The 16,649-nt window shown below is 40.4% G+C and overlaps 2 protein-coding genes across 2 annotated transcripts; both read left to right on the top strand.

Annotated features, from left to right (window-relative positions):
* Positions 1-4,482: 4,482 nt before the first annotated feature.
* On the top strand, positions 4,483-5,820 carry LOC124040739 (D(1C) dopamine receptor). The gene has a single exon (XM_046357829.1). The coding sequence runs from the start codon at positions 4,483-4,485 to the stop codon at positions 5,818-5,820; it is 1,338 nt and encodes a 445-aa protein (XP_046213785.1).
* Positions 5,821-14,026: 8,206 nt separating this feature from the next.
* On the top strand, positions 14,027-15,949 carry fgfbp3 (fibroblast growth factor binding protein 3). Its single transcript, XM_046357828.1, has 2 exons — positions 14,027-14,178; positions 14,886-15,949. Exon 2 carries the CDS (start codon positions 14,993-14,995, stop codon positions 15,620-15,622), a length of 630 nt encoding a protein of 209 aa, XP_046213784.1. The 5' UTR covers positions 14,027-14,178; positions 14,886-14,992; the 3' UTR covers positions 15,623-15,949.
* The last annotated feature ends 700 nt before the right edge of the window (positions 15,950-16,649 follow it).

The following is a 16,649-nucleotide window of genomic DNA, read 5'->3' as shown; positions in this document are numbered from 1 at the left end:
AGAGTCCCTGGTTCGAGCCCGGCGAGGGGACGGACTAATGGTATACTGTTACACTTTGGTGCAATTCTTCACAGGTTTGTGGTATATTTTCACAACTCTTAGTACAAAATTCAAAACAGATCATCAAAACTAAGAACATTTTCAATTGCTTAAGTGCAACACACAAAATCACAGTCATTTCACCAAACTGAATCAGTGTTTCATCTATAAATCCACGTTTCACATTGCAATACATGTACATATGAATTAATTGCCTTTCACAATGCAATGCTCTCTTTTACTTTTGATATGATTCTCTTCTCATTTGTTAAAATACATTTTACTATTACTTAATTCGACTGCTCTTAATTGATAAACCTATAGATTTTAAACTGGTTTGTCTACTACAGAGTTTGAAAAAACACCAGTCTTAACATCTGGGAAGAGGCAACTTCGGGATGCTGGCCTTCTAGGCAGAGTTCCTCTGTCCAAAGTCTATGTTCTTTTGCCCATATGAATCTTTTATTTTTATTGGCCAGTCTGAGAATTGGCTTTTTCTTTGCAACTCTGCCTAGAAGGTCAGCATCCCGGAGTCGCCTCTTCACTGTTGACGTTGAGACTGGTGTTTTGCGGGTACTATTTAACGAAGCTGCCAGTCGAGGACTTGTGAGGCGTCTGTTTCTCAAACTAGATACTCTAATGTACTTGTCCTCTTGCTCAGTTGTGCACCGGGGCCTTCCACTCCTCTTTCTATTCTGGTTAAAGCCGGTTTGCGCTGTTCTGTGAAGGGAGTAGTACACAGCGTTGTATGAGATCTTCAGTTTCTTGGCAATTTCTCGCATGGAATAGCCTTCCTTTCTCAGAACAAGAATAGACTGATAAGTTTCAGAAAGTGCTTTGTTTCTGCCCATTTTTATCCTATAATTGAACCCACAAATGCTGACGCTCCAGATACTCAACTAGTCTAAAGAAGGACAGTTTTATTGCTTCTTTAATCAGAACAACAGTTTTCAGCTGTGCTAACATAACTGCAAAAGGGTTTTCTTATGATCAATTAGCCTTTTAAAATGATAAACTTAGATTAGCTAACACAACGTGCCATTGGAACACAGGAGTGATGGTTGCTGATAATGGGCCTCTGTACACTTGTGTAGATATTCCATTAAAATATCAGCCGTTTCCAGCTACAATAGTCATTTACAACATTAACAATGTCTACACTGTATTTCTGATCAATTTTATATTATTTTAAATGGACAAAAATATGTGGTTCTCTTTTAAAAAACGAGGACATTTCTATGTGACCCAAAACTTTTGAATGGTAATGTACATGTGGGTAGGAGTAAAAGTGACTAGGCAATCAGTATATATAATAAACAGAGTAGCAACAGCGTGTGTGAAAGTGTGTCTGGGTGAGTGTTGCGTCAATATGCATGTGTGTGTGTGTGTGTGTGTGTGTGTGTGTGTGTGTGTGTGTGTGTGTGTGTGTGTGTGTGTGTGTGTGTGTGTGTGTGTGTGTGTGTGTGTGTGTGTGTGTGTGTGTGTGTGTGTGTGTGTGTGTGTGTGTGTGTGTGTGTGTGTGTGTGTGTGTGTGTGTGTGTGTGTTAGCGTATGTGGTTTGTGTCTGTGTGCGTTGGAGTGTTAGTGTAGTATGTGTGAGTGTGTGGGTAGAGTCTAGTGTGTGTGCATAGAGCCAGTGCAAGGGAGTCAATACAAAACAATTAAAGATAAATAAATAATAAAGGGGTCAATGTAAATAGTCTGGGTAGACATTTGATTAGCTGTTCAGCAGTCTATGACTCGGCAGTAGAAGCTATTCAGGTGCCTTTTGGTTCCAGACTTGGCGCTCCGGTACCGTTTGCCGTGCCGTCGCAGAAAGAACAGTTTATGACTTGTGTGGCTGGAGACTGACCATTTTTAGGGCCTTCCTCTGACACGGCCTGGTATAGAGGTCCTGGATGGCAGGGAGTTTGACCCCAGTGGTGTACTGGCCCGTACACACTACCCTCTGTAGCGGCTTGCGGTCGGATGCTGAGCAGTTGCTAAGCGGTGAAGCCAGTACACCACTGGGGCCGAACTCCCTGCCATCCAGGACCTCTATACCAGGCCGTGTCAGAGGAAGGCCCTAAAAATGGTCAGTCATGAGTCCAGTCAAGATGCAACTCAGCTGTATATTTTTTTCTTCACAACTGTTGTTTTTTTTGGATCATAGTAGTTCCTTAGTGATATGGACACCGTGGAACTTGAAGCTCTCGACCCGCTCCACTACAGCCCTGTCGATGTGAATGGCGGCATATTTAATGTGGTCTCAATCAAATGCTCCATAACCTATAGCATGCCTGGGCAATTCCAGTCCTGACTACAATAATCACCTCATCATGATCTTCAGTTTAGAATGCAATTTGATTAAATCAGCTGTGTTTACTAGGGATGGAGAAAAAGTGTGAAACCAATCAGGCCCTCGAGGACTGGAGTTGTCCACCCCTGGCCTATAGGCTATGAAGTGCATGCTCAGAGAAGCACAGTTATATCTCTATTCGGATGGTGTAAATAAAATATTCCAACCCTGAGCCCCGTCCTGCCCTGCTTTTGCTGATCAAAAACAGTTGTGTGCTGCCTAAGAAATAGCTGTGCTTTGTATGCCATAAGTGGCATTTCAGGAGGCTTCTTCCGAAAATAATTGTTGATTATGCATAGTGCAGAAAATGCACTGTTCTGTTCTGTTTGAGAAGGAAAGTACAAAGATGAGAAGGAGGACCCGGAGGTTCACTTTGATAACTTGCTACTACAATAATTGATTTTATTAAAAACAATTATGTCCTAATATTTATATATTTCTTAATTCCCTTTTACTTTTAGATCTTTGTATATTGTTAGATACTACTGCACCGTTGGAGCTAGGAACAAGCATTTCGCTACACCCACAATAGCATCTGCTAAATATGTGTATGTAACCAATACATTTTGATTTGATCTGATCTTTCTTGCCCATCATGCATTTATCAGAGTTATTGACCTCACAATAAACCAGATTGCATTGTGGTGCTGAAACTTGGGGGCAGGTAGCCTAGTGGTTAGAGTGGTGGATTAGTAACTGAAAGGTTGCAAGATCGAATCCCTGAGCTGACAAGTTAAAAATCTGTTGTTCTGCCCTTGAACAAGGCAGTTAATCAACTGTTCATAAGCTGTTGTTGAAAATAACAATTTGTTCTTAAATAAAAAAGACAGCACAATCAAATGGACAGCTCATGTGCTGAAAGTAGGCAAATATGAGTAAGAATAATTCATTTCAACCATCTTCATTTTAATTAGACTTTACTAACCACAAGAGGGCTTTGTGTTGGAGACTATTTCTTCCTATTTAAGTGGGCTAAATCAGGTTCACACAGTGTTTCTTGGTAGTCTTAAACAAATCCACTTTGAAACAAAAGTTTACACCTCACACACATGGTTATGGACTTAAAAAGAAGAAGACACCTGCACCTTATCAGATATAGAGTTCTGATTATATAAAGTGATCTTTAACAGCACCTTTTCCCGAGATGCTTTATGCTAAAAAACAAGCTGTAAAATACCCAGGAAAGATGTGACTCAGATGCATGGATATATAATTAATTTGTTTCTTTGAAATTCAGAGGCTGAGCTACAACCTTCTATATCCAAGGAGACAAATACACCGACTTTGCTTGGAAAGTAATCTAATTCTGTCACTATCAGTTGATTAAGATATTCCCTTTTTGTACAATAAAAGATGCTAAAACCCAGACAGCTTTTAGGGAAACACGTGTGACCTTCTCTCGTTGGATTAAGCCACAGAAGAAGATTAGCTAGCAGTTAAAGCTTATATATTTTTTTCATTGGTAGGCCTACTCTGTCTGGGGTGAAAGGGTAGGCCTAACTTTTGAAATGTACCATGCTCAGATTCCTAATGACTTCTCAAATGAAATTATTTGCAAACAGGGACAGTTTTGTTGCAAACATGACACACTGTTTTGGCATTGGAGAAATATGATAAGATGAACACATTGTCCTATCTCTCTGTCCATTCTTAGCCTGTAATTTTGATAATTTGTGTAGTATTAAAAGAGATTCTGCTAATATGTAAAATGATGTAGAATTGCATGAAATGTTTGGGAAACCTGTTGTAGGATACAGATATGTCTGCCAATTTACTGGATGAGCTGACCACTGGTGCTAATTTTGTCCATACCCCTTACCCATACCCAACCCCCTTTACATTGCAACTTCAATGGGGTGACGTTAGAGTTGTGACGTTCCAAGGATACCGTTTAGACTTTTCAATTGTCTCACTTGCTATGAGTCATAGCCTATCACGAGAGAGGGAAGCAACCGATAGTTTTGGACGTTTTCTGTAGCCTCCTTCAGTCCATTTGAATTGATCAGGTTTTGGAAGCTGTCCGCTATATGAAAATAAAGACAGTGAACAAATACGTGGTTCAATGTGAAATCGAAGCGTTTCTACCCAAAGACAGAAAAATGCAAATGGAAAACTATACTGGAAATGAAACTCAAGTTCGTTCGGAATCTGACAGCACAGACGAGGAGACTGGCGGGAATGGCGTGCGCGCGCTAATTGGATGCATTTTGTTTCTCCTCATTGTGTCGACACTGCTGGGGAACATGCTCGTGTGCGCTGCGGTAGTTAAATTCAGGCACCTCCGGTCCAAGGTAACCAACTTTTTCGTGATTTCTCTGGCTGTGTCTGACCTCTTCGTTGCCGTCCTCGTGATGCCGTGGGAGGCAATATCTGAGGTGACTGGCACCTGGCTGTTTGGTAGATTTTGTGGCATCTGGATAGCTTTTGACATAATGTGCTCGACGGCATCTATTCTTAATCTGTGTATCATAAGCGTGGACAGATACTGGGCTATAGCTAGTCCTTTTAGATATGAACGGAAAATGACCCACAGAGTTGCATTTATCATGATTGGAGTGGCGTGGACGCTGTCAATTCTCATCTCCTTCATACCTGTCCAACTGAACTGGCACATGGCCGACGAGGAGACGTCAGCGGGAAACTTTAGCAACCACTCTGAGAATTGCATAGCAAACTTGAACAAGACCTATGCTATTTCCTCATCACTGATCAGTTTCTATATCCCAGTGGTTATCATGGTTGCCACTTACACGAGGATTTACCGTATTGCGCAAACGCAGATACGGAGGATATCCTCCTTGGAGAGAGCCGCGGAGCAAGCGCAAAATAACCAACACCCAAACGTTTGCGCGCACGAAAACGCATTAAAAACTGCTTTTAAAAAGGAAACAAAAGTGCTAAAGACCCTCTCCATTATCATGGGAGTTTTTGTGTTTTGCTGGCTGCCTTTTTTTGTCCTAAACTGCATGGTACCTTTCTGTGACCCTCCGTGTGTAAGCGACACCACGTTTACAATTTTCGTTTGGTTTGGTTGGGCCAACTCTTCGTTAAACCCTGTCATTTACGCATTTAACGCGGATTTCAGAAAAGCCTTTACAACTATTCTGGGCTGCAATAAACTTTGTTCAAGCAATACAGTGGAGGCTGTTAATTTCAGCAATGAATTGGTCTCCTATCACCACGACACAACGCTCCAAAAAGACGCACAAGTCTTGATGGCTACACAGCATTCTCATGCAATCCCGAACGTGGGAGAGGACACAACCCCACTGTCCGACAAAATTTCTCTTATCTCAAACGTATCTCGCAATCACAAGAACACGTTGCTGCCAGCCATCGTCCAATTCCAGTGTGACGGGGAAATTTCACTGGATACCATAACGCCATTTACTTCAGCCGGAGCCATGGAATGCGACTCAATCCCTGGTCAAATCCACGATTAGAATCTTGCACAATTAATTGTAGGTTATGATTAATTGAAGTATTGCATTCTTGATTTGTTTATTTAAAATGATATTTTATTGTAAGATCATTAATTTATTTTATGCCGTGCGTAAGTCCGTGCGTAATGTTATAATAGCTTAATTATCTCACTGATCGGCATCGATACATTTATGCTGTGATTCTTGTAAATAGGCATGTCTTGATAAAGGAAGGAATTCACAAAGAAATGTTAGCCTAGTTTTACTATTGCCACTACACACATTTCTAATTAATGGGACACAATTGAATGAATAAGCGATGTTGTGTATTGTACGAGAAGATATCCATGACATTTTGATTGTGAATGCATTTTATAGTCATGCCAAAATACTTGCTTTAATTCATGAGAATGGTGGTGGTATTTCTGTAGTCAAGTAGCTCTCAGACATGGGAGTAATCTATTTATCAGCAATATTGGTAAAACAATTATTCACAAAAAGGCAATGATTTTGGTATAAGTTGAAATGTTTAATCAGATTTATAATAATAGAAACATAACTTGACATTAATATGTTGTGAAAATAGCTGTAAAAATGTCTTGCAATCTCTTTGCCACCTTTTACTAAAGTTAAGTCAAGTCATATTTTATTTAAAGTACATTTCACAATGTCTCAAAACATTCTAGAGAAAATTAATGACAAAATCTAAAATACAACATTTGTAAATTTAATATAAGTCGAATAAGTTGTTCTCGCCAATGTCACTTCACTATAATTGTACGACGCATCTGTCTTCTGTATAGTTCCTGACAACACCATGTAACCCATGGTAACTGAACCACATCTTCCCCTCTGATAATTGCATCTATTTTTATTTTATGATTATTTTAGTGTCTTAAGCTGCTCTGCAGTATTGGCAGATAGAAAATAGTATAGTGAGCCCTAATCCAAACTCAAATGTCCCCAAATGTTATCAAAATACAATTTGGAATATGATCTAAACGATCTCCCCTCAAAGCCATTGCTTCCTATGAATCTAATATGAACACATAGGCCTATGTTTTATAGGTGTTGTAGCCTACTGTTCCAAAAATGAACACATTTCACTTCACATCTGTTTAAAAAAAATACTTCAGATTCCTGAGAGCATCAAATTACACCAGCGCCCCTTTCATCTTCACAGGACAAAGGGTTGAAAAACAAAAGTAGCAGTATCCAGGACACTGACCTGGTGAACCGCATGGCAGGTGTGTGGAGTGGACTGGACACACACACACACACACACACACACACACACACACACACACACACACACACACACACACACACACACACACACACACACACACACACACACACACACACACACACACACACACACACACACACACACACACACACACACACACACACACACACACACACAAGTGTGTTTCATAGATACACAAGCCGGCCAGGATAGTGGTGGTGGTGGGTTGGGTGGGGGCTAGTCTGAGTGCATGCCTGTATTTCCCCCCAAAAAAGCCTCAGCTACTGTAATGTCATACTACCATCTCATGTTATTAGTGGTGGTATTTCAGCATATTAATATGACATTATCCTCCTCTCACCTCCCCTTCATTTAGCTTTCCAAATGGCTGCAGACATTTAATGAGACATTTCAGAGACCGTAATTCGTTTTACCATTTTGCAGTTTGACATTTTAGCATGGACTCATGCAGTGACTTGATCAAAATATAGAATTTTAAAATCTTATTTTTGGGGGTTTTGAATTACCATTGATATTATATCTTTAGGAAGAGCACGTGGAAAACGAATTTAGGCAAAGAGAAATAGATCAAACATGCATACCTGAGCATATATAGCCACACATACAATGGTGCACACACACAAACTACTTTAATAATTTTTCCATTGCAAGATGAGCAAATTTAGGCATGACATGCCAGCAACAAACGCTGACACTACACATCCAAGTATATCTGACTAAATTATGAAAGACAAGCATTGTAATTTGAATTCCAAAAAGTAAGTGTGGAAGAGGTTAAAAAAAATATTGTCTATCAACAATGACAAGCCACTGGGGTCTTACAACTTGAATGGAAGATTACTGAGGATAATAGCGGACAATATTGCCACTCCTATTTGCCATATTTTCAATTTAAGCCTACTAGAAAGTGTGTGCCCCCAGGCCAGGAGGGAAGCAAAAGTCATTCCGCTACCTAAGAATAGTAAAGCTCCCTTTACTGGCTCAAATAGCCAACCAATCAGCCAAAATTGTGTTTGACCAGATACAATGCTATTTTACAGTAAACTAATTGATAACAAACTTTCAGCACACTTATAGGGAAGGACATTCAACAAGCACAACACTTAGACAAATGACTGATGGTTGGCTGAGAGAAATTGATGATAAAAAGATTGTGGGGGCTGTTTTGTTAGACTTCAGTGTGGCTTTTGACATTATCGATCATAGTCTGCTGCTGGAAAAACTTGTGTTATGGCTTTACACCCCCTGCTACATTGTGGATAAAGAGTGACCTGTCTAACAGAACACAGAGGGTGTTCTTTAATGGAAGTCTCTACAACATAATCCAGGTAAAATCAAGAATTCCCCAGGGCAGCTGTCTAGGCGCCTTACTTTTTCAATCTTTACTAACGACATGCAACTGGTTTTGAGTAACGCCAGCGTGTCTATGAATGCGGATGACTCAACACTATACATGTCAGCTACTACAGCGACTGAAATAACGGCAACACTTTACAAAGAACTGCAGTTAGTTTCAGAGTGGGTGGCAAGGAATAAGATAGTCCTAAATATTCGTAAAACTAAAATAATTACATTTGGGACAAATCATTCACTAAACCCTAAACTTCAACTAAATATTGTAATAAATAATGTGGAAATTGAGCAAGTGGAGGTGAGTAAACTGCTTGGAGTAATCCTGGATTGTAAACTGTCATGGTCAAAACATATTTATACAACAGGAGCTAGATGGGGAGAAGTCTGTCCATAATAGCGCTGCTCTACCTTCTTAACAGCACTATCAACAAGGCAGGAGGAGAGATTGACTTCATCACTGCTTGTATTTATGAGAGGTATTGACATGTTGAATGCACCAAGCTATCTGTTTGAACTACTGGCGCACATCTCAGACACCCATGCATACCCCATAAGAGGTCTCTTCACAGTCCTGAAGTAAAAAAAAACAGACTATGGGAGGTGCACAGTACTACATGTAGTCATGGCTCTATGGAAATCTATTCCACATCAAGTAACTGATGCAAGCAGTAAAATTAGATTAAGGAATAGCTAAAAATAAACCTTATGGAACAGCGGGACTGTGAAGCAACACAAACGTAGGCACAGACACATGCACACACGCACAATAACATACGCACTATACACACATGTACACATGGATTTTGTATTGTAGATATTTGGTAGTGGTGGGCAGGGGCCGGAGGGCACACAGTGTGTTGTGAAATCTGTGAATGTATTGTAATGTTTGTAAAATTGTATAACTGCCTTCATTTTGCTGGACCTCTAGGAAGAGTAGTGGCTGCCCTAGGCAGCAGCTAATGGGGATCCATAATAAATACAAATACAAAACTGAAAGGTTGCTAGTTCAAATCCCAGAGCCGACAAGTTGAAAAATCTATCGATGTGCCTTTGAGCAAGACACTTAACCCAAATTGCTCCAGGGTTGCTGTTGATAATAGCTGACCGTGACTGTGATCCCACTCAGAGTGTGTCTCAAGAGAGAGTTGGGATATGCAGAAAACACAGGACAAATATAAGCACCCACCAAATTATTATTATTATTATTATACACACACTTCTCTCGGTGCCCCTTTGTGTCTAATGAATCCCTACACACATCATTTCTAAAAACATCTGCAAAATAATCAGGTCCAATTTATGATTGTTATAATAAACCTGAGTATTTCACAAATCTAAAATTAACCAGTCCTTTGTATGATTTTTATCAGTTACCACCAAACTTTCTCTCTCTCTTGCTCTCTCTCACTCCATTTTCTTCATTGACTGTAAATATGTGATATTTCTATCTTTTCACAAGAACACTGACCTTTAAGACACAGCTCACATGGTACATACCTGTCTGAGGTTTACTTAAACTAAAGCACAGGATGTCTGCCTGCATCAGAAAAGGTGACCCCCCACCATCCCACCCCGAAATGACATACAGATCAATGAGCTGAAATTCTGTCTGAGGATAGAAGCTAAAGTGCTATGTGCTGCAAAGGTTCATCAGCTGTCGAGTTACATTCTGAAAGTGTCTGTGCATTTGAACAATGTTACATTTATTTGGTGAAACATCTCAGGCCAGTCATGAATGCAAAGAATTGATCATGTCTCAGAATGAGGTTGTATCAATTTAGACAGTCCATCACAATGGTGCACAGCCACAATGTTATTTTCAGTCTGTTTGGCTCTATGGGAGAAAACTAAAATACAATTAAGAAGACTATTGTCCAGAAATATAATTTCATCTTGTAATCAACTAGACCATTCACTGTCAGTATGAAATCATTATTTAATTTCTGTTTTCAAGGTAGAAATGTTTTAAACACACATGCACACACACATGCAGGCAATCATCCACATACATTTTACCCATACCTGAGGGAGAGTAAGGATTACACATTATTATGGCTTTGTTGACTGAATTCCATCAGTCCAGAAATTGCCATGTGTGAGAGGGTCCCTGTTGTGACCAAACACAGCTAATACTGGGTGACATGATTTCAGCCCGAGGAGAGACTTGCACGTTACCTCATCGTAAAATGTTGTTCCATAAAATACCATAGATACTATACTTTAGATGTGCAAACTTATAAAAGGACGGTATTGTTGTAACCCATTGTTGGTGCATTATTTTCCCGTGTCAGAATGGGAAGGGGCATTAACCCCTTTCCTAGCTTTAAGACCCCGACTAGACAATCATTACTTCTCTCTGTAGTCGGAACGGTGCTATGCCAGAATGTGGACACCGCGGAGCCGGTGCGAGATATGGTCCAGAAAATATACCTCAGTCCAGGGATGGGAGATGGAGCTGTACTCCTAATTATCCCAAAATGATGAATGATGAATTGAGAAGATTAAAATACTGCTATTTTTTTTATTAACCTGACTTTTTCGTCCGCATGCTAGGCTAGCTAATTCTAAAGCGACCCGTTGAATTCGACAACACTTCCGGTAGCTAGGCCCTACTTTCCTCAACGCTAGGTGTCGTATTTTTATGGAATCCAATGGGAATTAGCTATTGCATTGGTGCCTATGGTAGAGCCACCCGTTATGTAGACTGGAATTGTCACTGTTGTTTTCAATGGTAAAAGGCCATTCAGAGAAATCTTCATAATCCACAATCTTTGACTTCAGTCAGGTTTATTTTACATTTACATTGTGTGACCTCCTGCAGAGGCTGTTAATCAGAGGCTTGTTAGCCACTAATTATGGCCAGCCTTATTCTGTTTCCATAATGATGACAAATGGTTTCTCAGGTGGTCTGCTGTGACAAGAGATAGTGGGTGTGGTTGATTATATCTGTAAAGCCAACCTGATCTCAGGACAATTCGTATGATTTGGGACGTTATTTCTGCCCCTCCATTTAGTATGATGTTATGTGACGTTATATTACGTTGTGTTACATTACGAATGGAATAGTGGTCATATAGATTGAAGGATGTATAGTATCATCCGGTATACCCGGTCGTACAATACCATACAATATGGAGGACATCTTGCTCTGAGGCTAGGATGCTTGTTGTGTTAGCATTTGTGGATAATGTTAGTGGCTAGCAGGTTAGGTGAAACTAAAATATCAGATTAGGCTACTATGGTTAAGGTTAAGTCAAGGATTAGCTAACATTTCCTAAATAGTAGCAAAACGCTTGTGGTTAGCTAAAATTGCTAATCAGCTAAAGTTGTCCCCGATGTGATTCAAACAGGTGATATATATATATGCGCAACATACAACAATTTCAAAGATTTTGCTGAGTTACAGTTCATATAAGGGGTATATGGGGGGGGGATCTTCCACTTATCCTTCCACCTACACAGTTTCTTTCAAATACCCCCCCCCCATATACCCCTTAAGAGAGGCATAATAAGTGATGTCAAACTGTGTAGAACTGCAGGAAGTGCGTTTCTTTTTTTATTTGCCCTTGACACACACACACACACACACACACACACACACACACACACACACACACACACACACACACACACACACACACACACACACACACACACACACACACACACACACACACACACACACACACACACACACACACACACACACACACACACACACACACACACACACACACACACACACCTCAAAAAGAACCAAGTGAAGTGTCTCATGTTATGACTTTAGAATGGATTGACAGTGCCACCATACCAGTGCACTTTTGTCTAGACACGTGACAGGATAGCAAAGCCAGGCCATCAGTCAGTATGTCTGTGTTCTTCTTTATGCAATTCAATGAAGCAGTGATTACTAGGTGTCGCAATGGAAATTTGTGCTGAGGACAATCTTCATTGTATTTACATACACTATGGTAACTTTGCTGCAGAGCACGGTGCTTCTCCCCTGCTTCACAATTAGATTCCCTCTGTCATTACAGTCCAAGGGGTGACGACAGAGGCACCGCTCGGAGCCTCAATCAGTGTCTAATCACAGTCAATGGTTTCTTAAAGGCAGTCAGCTAGCAGCACATTGATTGCGAACATCTCTCGACAACAATTTAATGGAGATTGGTCTTCTCAAACCTCCCGCCTCGTCAAGGACTCTCTCAGTGTCATCAGCAGAGTGAAGGGAAAGATTAAGCTTGAAGGAAGGACAGACAAAAGCTAATATAATCACATTTCTAGAGAAACGTAACTTGTAGGCCAACTTAACACCCTGTTCACACATTTTGTTTTTGCAGAATTCTGCCGACGTGTGAACGTGTGAATGCAGCAATGGCGTCTGCAATTTCTCTCCTCAAACCCACATGTGTAGGCCTAGCTATGTTGCTGTGTGTCAACGAGCGATGGCTGTTTTCCCCAATTCAATATGGTGTCTTGCTTGGGAATATTGAGACACTGAATCCCATTCACCTTTCAAGAATAAACACACCACTAGAGGGGGTGAGTGTTGCTCTGTCTTCAGCTGCCTTATACTGCTATTCCCTATCCCCCACTATCTCTCGATAAAAGACTGACTATTGGTTGTTGACAAATACAGGAAAAGTGTATTGGGGAAAGTCAATAGCCTATGTTATATACTGAATGAACTGGATAGACGTCTTTGTTAGCAATGAAATAAAAATGGTCAATTAGAACGTGTCAAATGATTTATGAGAAGACTGAGGGGAAGATTTGACCACCTGGAAAAACAATTGGACTTGGACACTGTATTGGGCACACAAACATTATCATGTATCATACATGCTAGTGTCAACGCATGCATGGACGCAGGAGACATACACACAATAACCACATAGCTGTTCTCTCTGTGCCAACGTATCTGACACCTCTCATTCTGTGCCAGCAAAGAGGGGAGCACGAGGTATACAGAGAGTACCACCGAGGGTCTAGGTTGGCATGGACTCAGCCTCTGGCAGTGGAGTGGAACACATTATCACTTAGTGTGAGCTTTTAAGCCTTTGGCCATTCATTTGCCAAGTCCCCACAAGTGACTTTTTCTCACCAGGTTAATCTGGATGCATAGTGATAAACGGAGAATATCCTCTTGTCAAAAGACCTGGAATAAAGACCTGGAATGAAATCATATATACAGTATGCTGGCAGAGTGGGCTCTGCCAACATACTGTATATATACAAGTATATTGAATGATTGTACAAAATAAATTGCCATTATCACAGTACAGTCACCATGGTCTTCAATGCTCTTGAAAATACATTATATTGAACATAATCAAACAAATGCATTCTCTACATTCTCTCTACATTGTTCACTGTACTGTCATTCAATGTGAGAGCTGCTTAAGAAGTCTGTGTGTTGCGAGGAAACATTGGCAAGTGTGTACATTGTCTTCTTAGCCGTGAAGAAGAGGTGTGTTGGGTATGGGTGTGTGTGAGGCAACACGCCATGACCCAAACTCCACCTCCCACCCCAGCCCCACACACAGATAATACAGTCTTTAGGCAGGGGGTTGAGAGGGGTATTGTTACAGTAGGAGGGGGCCTGCTTAAGGGAGGTCTGGGCAGACCCATTTATGCCCTGAACACTCCCCTCTCTACCCCTCCCCATTCTCCTTTATCCTACTATAACCCTTTTTTTACGCAAGCATCCCAGGACCCCGCATTTTGAATAGAAGCAAACACTGGGTCTCCACATGGTAAGTGCAACCTTTAGATACCAAATACCAAATGTTGAAACTGTAAATAATTTGATTAGTACAATTTGTTTTTACAGGCAGGTGGACTGTATGCTTCCTGTGCATGCATATTTTTTTCATGTTACTTACTTAAAAATTCTGAGCCGACTTGGGGGTATTTGTTTTGGTGCATGTCTTTGTTTTGTAGCAGTATATTGGATCACTCCAATATGGTTTCCTTCGCACGGCAGGATACACTCAAAGTAAGGATTTTCAGAGTAGTCCTGTGTAAAAAGCATGAGCTGATTCTTACTCAAAAATGTTTGTAGACAAGATTTTTATACGGATTAGTCCCGTGTACCAGGTAGCAATGCAGTTTTGGGCTGACCCCAAAAACCCGCAGCTATCTATAGCTTAGAGCTGAAGCTTTCCTCCCTTATTGATTTAATGAGGTGTAAAAAAACTAAACAAATTATATTATGATTAATTTAAAAGGTGCACTGAAAATAAACATCATAGATGTTGTAAACGTAACATTTGATATGAATGTGTTTTTAGTTACACATTTTTGCACAGCTTTTTGGGGTATTCTAAGCAGGGAACATAGCAAAATGTAGTGAAATTTCTCGTGTTTTTATGAAAAGAAAGAGAATGGGTTAACTATGTAAGGTGTGTTTAATTCACTCATGTTTCACTTTGTTTTGCCTCTCCTTTTTCACTCCCTGCAGGTATTTTGATTGTTGCGCGTCTGATTTTCGTTTCATTCGGGCGTGCTACTGATGCTTGGCTGCATTTGTATATAGAACCCTTCAAGTAGCAGTAATCACCCCGAGCCATGAGGTTCCTGTGGCTTCTGTTCTTCCTCCTGTGCCTCCCTGTCCTGCCCAGCACTGAGGCCAAACGCCAGAACTCCGACAACAAGATGTCGCAGCCCCCACCACCACCAGCAGGCAAGAAGCCCAAGAACTCTGTCCCCAGCTCAGGAGGGTTCAGCACAAAGGTTGGCCACAACTGTACCTGGGATACGTCCGGGGAGGGCGTAGTGAACTTGCTTGTCAGCTGTAGATCCGAGGAGCAGACCTACTGGTGCCGCTACACTGGACAGCCAGACCTGTGCCAAGCCTACAGTGACCGGAAAGCACAGGTCAGGCATTGGAAACAATTGGTGAGCAAGCTGAAGAAGAGGAGGAGTGCGTGCGATGGTGAAAAGGTGCTGAAGACCCGCTCATGCAAGGCCCCCATGGAGTCGCACATGAAGCTCAAAGAAAAGGGGAAAGGCAGAGGCAAGAAGGATTCAGTGCCCCTGGTTCCGGAAATGGTAGAGAAGGAGGAGAAGAAAGAGGATAGGACTCCGTTGTTAGAGGAGAGGGATGGGGAGGTGAACGACATGGAGCCAGTGGAGAATTATTGTGCCGAGGGATGGCATTCTGTCTGTTCATTCTTTGTAAGTTTTTTTGAAGGTTAAAGTCTTTGTATGGTTTTCGTAAGATGAAAAAGGGACAAAGCTGATGAACTCACCTCTGTATCCGGGCTTACTTCTTTGCTAGGTAAACAAAAATGTTTTTGTATAAAGTGATATAGAGCCTAAATATAGGCTGCAGAGATTTATTTGTGTTTATTTTATTGTGAAACTAATCTTATTTTCTACAGACAATATTTGCTACTGTTCATTTGTAGTCACTAGACTTGTATCAGATTTATATTTTTTAACTTTAACACAGCATACAAAATTCTACCTGTGAATAAACATACCGTACTATATAACCATTTAACAATTGTTCGACTCATTTAATAAATCAACACAGATTACATGGTTCTTTTTTTACAAGTTGTTAATTAGTAGGACTATATGGATGATATAGTTGCCTGGTATTTCTATTGTCTATTATATTTGTGCTATTATAAGTACTATTCCAGGAGCTGGGGAAATACAGTAATACTGTATTCAAAACACAATAATATTGACCAGATCTTTGTGCTGTAGTGTTTACACTTGATGATAACAAATCAATTGTAATCAACATGAATAGGATAATCATGAGAAACTTTCATGTATTTTCCACCTAGTTCATCCCTTAAAATTGTTGCAATCCTAGCTACATATTAGTTTTCAGAAAATAAATAATCTCTCGGGCCATCGTTTATTTTTTAGTTTACCAAAACTATGTCAACATAACACAGAAAATGCATTTGTTAAAAATTGCCAACCCTGCTGATCAACAGATTATTTTCAAGTCTTTGTAAGTAGTGAAACGTAGGGTCACGTCTGTGAGACCTCGTGAACAGAACTTAGAATAGACATAATGAAAGGGTTAATTGAAAATATATCTTGGGAACCTGTTGTGATCCGTTTCTGAGGTGATACTGACATGTCTCCTCTTGTGACACATTGAATATCCACATTTTCACAATTGATTGCATGCTCTCCGTGAAATAAATCAGTATTGTGACTACAGTAATAAGTGGATGTTTATAAATAGTTCCCGAAAAAA

This window comes from Oncorhynchus gorbuscha, linkage group LG08 (assembly GCF_021184085.1).
Source record: "Oncorhynchus gorbuscha isolate QuinsamMale2020 ecotype Even-year linkage group LG08, OgorEven_v1.0, whole genome shotgun sequence".
Taxonomy (NCBI): domain Eukaryota; kingdom Metazoa; phylum Chordata; class Actinopteri; order Salmoniformes; family Salmonidae; genus Oncorhynchus; species Oncorhynchus gorbuscha.
The sequence above is the reverse complement of the archived record's forward strand: the minus strand, read 5'-3'. Positions and strand labels throughout refer to the sequence as shown.